Raw genomic sequence first — 3,770 nt, 5'->3', positions numbered from 1 at the left:
GCCAGCTGTAAAATCATTCAATCAGCCGAGACCGAAAAGGGCATTCGGCTAAAACTTATGACTAAAGAACAGGCAGGCAAGGTCAAGCCGGGGTTAACTGGATGGGTAAACACCGGTATCAAAATTCAGGAAGCCCAGTGAGTAAAGTCAAATATTGCTAGATTCAAACATTGAACAATCCAGAGCCGAATTGGCTGCCTTTGTGAAGGCTCAAGGCAGTCGTCCAAGTGCCGATCAGAAGCTGGAGATAATGAAACGTCGAGAGAAGCTGTCCAAGCGACTTGAAGAGTTTTCCGAGGCTGGTCAAGGCCATTTTCCCAACTTGGAAATTAACGAAGGAACTATTCATGATCCACCGCTCTCGGAGGATATTGTGGATGACGATGACTGGAGCGATTGTGATGAAGAGGAAACCCCAGCACCGAGCATACCCAGTTTGCCTGATCAGGGATATGGATCGGCCGAACATCAACAAATCCTCTTACCATCCTCATTTCAAGCAGCCCTCCTCCCTACATCACTGGGAGAAGCCCGGTGCGTAGAGATAGAATTGAGAGTGGCCCAGGCAAATAACGCTCTGAAGCGTTTATGGGAAGCCATCGGTTACAAGTCATTCCTTTATCGGAAGAGAATTCGAGCCGAGAAATCGAAAAAACGTGTAACTCGGGCTTACGATGCTGTACAAGGATCGGATCGCGATATGAAAAGTGCTCTCCGGGCATACAACCAAGCTCGATGGGCTCTTAATCAGCTCAATGCTCCTCAGGGCACTTGTGACCGATACAAGCCGATAGGGAAAAAAGATACAAGGGCACTAACTACGGTATACGATGGCAACGCCCGGGGTCAAAGAAATATTGCTCTGCCATGGTTCTGGAATATGGCTGTGGCTGATGATTCGTCGGGTTCAACATACATGGAACAAGGTCAGATCCAGTCACTTTTATTACTCTACATGAATTGAAACCAGACAAATCAAAGTATATCGGGTGAATTGGCTCAGAGCAAAAGCTCGATATGACCGGTGGTCAGAAGAGCATACCTTGATCCCAAACGAAATGAACTGGACCCGCCTCTATTTCATCAACAAAGCAAGGGAGTGGGCTGGGCTGAGGGACTTGGTGCCAGACAAGCCGGGACATGTATGCTTTGCCGAGGGGCAAATCAGTATGTGGAAAGAACTGGCCTTCCAGGCCACCAAAGAATTTATAAATGCCGGGGTCATGTGCGAGGCCATTGCATTACCTAATCCTAGTTGAATCAAACTATTCTTTCTCATTGTCCACCATGTATGCAAAAGAACACCTGTCATTTGACCCCCGCCGAGCAGAGCAATGGGTTGACGAGGTGCTGAAGATACGGCCTCCAGCTTTTACCAGAGATTCTTCTGTAGTGGCTAATCTCCTCTGGAAGGACGAGCAAGAGTTCCAGGAGGTACTCTGCTACTGGTCCTCTCGATTCAGAGCCATTTTGACATCGAAGCTCGAAAACCCCATTGACCCCGAGTTCAAGAATTGTTGGTTGGAGTACATGTCGGCCGAACAGGTGAGCTTTATTTTGCCGCGCCCGGCTAAACTCATTCCTTTGGTTAGGGTTTCATTATAGCGACTCTCGGCATGGCATGCGCCTATGGGCATAAAGTAAAACTTTGCCCCAGATTTTTTCTCTTTGAGCTCACCTTCCTGCCAGTTTATCGTCCCTCCCTTTTTGAAGTCCTGTCTCCAGGGTAACCCACTGCACCCTCAGGAAGCCTTCATGGATGACCGTATCCGGCCTGCATACGAGTTTGCATGGTGGAATACTCGCATCACCTTTCCACCAGGGGGCGTCGACCAACTTCTGAAAAGGTCATACAATTGGTTCAGATGGATGGCAAAGGGTGGTTTGCCAATCAAGTACCCGGACACTGACACCTCCACGCTGACACCGGCCGAAGTTCAGCACATCAAGACCCAGTTGGAGAATGCTCGGGATCGTCTCCTTGAACGTATCAAGCGTGCTGAGGCCGAGGAAGAGTGGGTCACCAATGAGATTTCGGTTTGGGAGGAAATTGTACAGCAGTCTGCTCTTATTGACCTAATGAGGTATCACAAGAACCGTTTTCAGCACATAGAAACCCAGGTGGAGAAAGCCCGGCATCGGGTTCGTCAAGCCCCCCGTCTCCTTGAACATATTGGTGCTGAGGCCGAGCAAGTTTGGGTCGGATTTGTAATTCATTATTTATTAGTTACCAGACAAATTATATATCAAGTCTGCCATGGTCAACCACTGAGGCCTCTTCACCCCAAGCCTTTCCCCAACCTTTTTGTGCCAAAAGTGAGCTAAACAGGCCCGGTCACCCAGCACAGGACAAACACCATGTTGTAAAACATTGCCGGCCAAGGCAACAACCGTCCAAGGGTCATAAACAAGGCTAAACCCGAGCCCGGCTAAGTGACACCGGCCTCCTGTGTAGTTTCCGATGGTGAGCAACAAGTCAAAAGACTCCCTATAACCCTTTAGATCTCGGTGATCGATCGTCTCTCGGTTCAGGATGACTGAAAGACCGGTGAAGGGAGTGGCCCAAACGCGAAGAGCAATATTGATAGGATCGTCCAATGCCTCGGCATGATTGGCAAGCTTCTCGAAGGTGGCTAAACCGGACTCAAAAAGATCGGGTTGTATGACAGCATAGATTGCTCCAACAATTGCATTGGCCAATAGGACATTCTGGAGGTAGGTTGAATTGGCAGGTTCCTGAATATCGGCTGACGCGCGCAGTGGATCCTCGGGACCTTCATGTCCTTGAGAAAACCAGCTGGGTGATAAATTTACAATCCCAGTGACCCCTTCATTCTCGGGGTGGTGATCCCGCCAACTCCCATTACTTCTCTTTTTGGGGCTCAAAGAACCTGTGTGATCCCAAATAAATGTCTAGTAAAGTGAGGAAAGTCTAAGGGTGTAATGAAGTGAAAGTAATTACCCGAAGCTGTTCTGAGAACATTTCAGGAAAGTACCAAAGTAAAATGTGACCCTGCCGGTCGGTTATATGGCACGGTTGATCGAGGTAGGGGATATCGGACCCGGCTGTTTCGTAGATCGGTGGGAATCGTGCCAAGAGTTTCTTCTCCAACTCCTCATTGCTTCCACTCTGTCTCGGTGACAAGTCAGCAGCATAGTCCTGGACGTCCCAAGTAGTCGTATCTGTCCAAAACTTAGTGAAGATCGGCCAGCTAGAAGTGAGACATACATGAAGATTTGAATGCTTCTTCAAGCATGTTAATTACCCTTTCAACAGATGCTTGGGCCTCCGGCTCCAACCATGGTGGTGGAGCAGGACGAGGAACGCTTGGGCTATGTAAAGACCGCAACCGGCCTCTGAAGTATCGAGCTAGATCCCTTGTATATTGAAAGAAATCGGGGGCAGTCATGAACAAAAAAAAGGATTTTTGACACTTTTAACTGGCAAAACATGAGGCTCGGGCATGGATTTATTTATTACGTAGAACAGGGACGTCTGTCAACATGTCAGGGTCATAACTGCCATTGGGATAGGATCGTGGTCTTTCCTGTCTGGTTGCACCCGGCCTTTCAGATCAGTTCTGCTCATCCGGGCTTTCAAACAAGACTCGACATGAATTTTTTTTTTAAGTAAAAAGATACAGGTGGTAATGGTATGACGTATTAAGAGACCCGTGTTACGCCACATGCCCTTTCATAATAGGTGAAATGGGGGTTTGGATAGAGTAAAAGGACGTACGGTAAGTACCCTCTCGCCGTCGTCATCGATG

At 48.3% G+C, this 3,770-nt stretch overlaps 3 protein-coding genes across 3 annotated transcripts in view; 2 read left to right on the top strand and 1 right to left on the bottom strand.

Moving 5' to 3' along the window:
• The window catches only part of LACBIDRAFT_335226 (uncharacterized protein), a gene marked incomplete at both ends in the record, with an annotated part of 3,421 nt that extends 2,457 nt beyond the window's left edge, over positions 1-964 (top strand). The window contains 2 exons of the mRNA XM_001890103.1: positions 73-137; positions 184-964. Coding sequence (XP_001890138.1) covers positions 73-137; positions 184-964 — 846 coding nt within the window. The remainder of the gene's footprint in view (positions 1-72; positions 138-183) is intronic.
• Positions 965-1,287: 323 nt separating this feature from the next.
• On the top strand, positions 1,288-1,730 carry LACBIDRAFT_316850 (uncharacterized protein; the record flags this gene model as incomplete). The annotated part of the gene is made up of 2 exons (XM_001890102.1): positions 1,288-1,545; positions 1,593-1,730. 2 exons carry the CDS (start codon positions 1,288-1,290, stop codon positions 1,728-1,730), a joined length of 396 nt encoding a protein of 131 aa, XP_001890137.1.
• Positions 1,731-2,223: 493 nt separating this feature from the next.
• On the bottom strand, positions 2,224-3,410 carry LACBIDRAFT_316849 (uncharacterized protein; the record flags this gene model as incomplete). The annotated part of the gene is made up of 3 exons (XM_001890079.1): positions 2,224-2,913; positions 2,963-3,183; positions 3,230-3,410. 3 exons carry the CDS (start codon positions 3,408-3,410, stop codon positions 2,224-2,226), a joined length of 1,092 nt encoding a protein of 363 aa, XP_001890114.1.
• Between the last annotated feature and the right edge of the window lie 360 nt (positions 3,411-3,770).

The sequence above is a fragment of the Laccaria bicolor genome, genomic scaffold, assembly GCF_000143565.1.
Source record: "Laccaria bicolor S238N-H82 LACBIscaffold_79 genomic scaffold, whole genome shotgun sequence".
NCBI lineage: Eukaryota > Fungi > Basidiomycota > Agaricomycetes > Agaricales > Hydnangiaceae > Laccaria > Laccaria bicolor.
The sequence above is the reverse complement of the archived record's forward strand: the minus strand, read 5'-3'. Positions and strand labels throughout refer to the sequence as shown.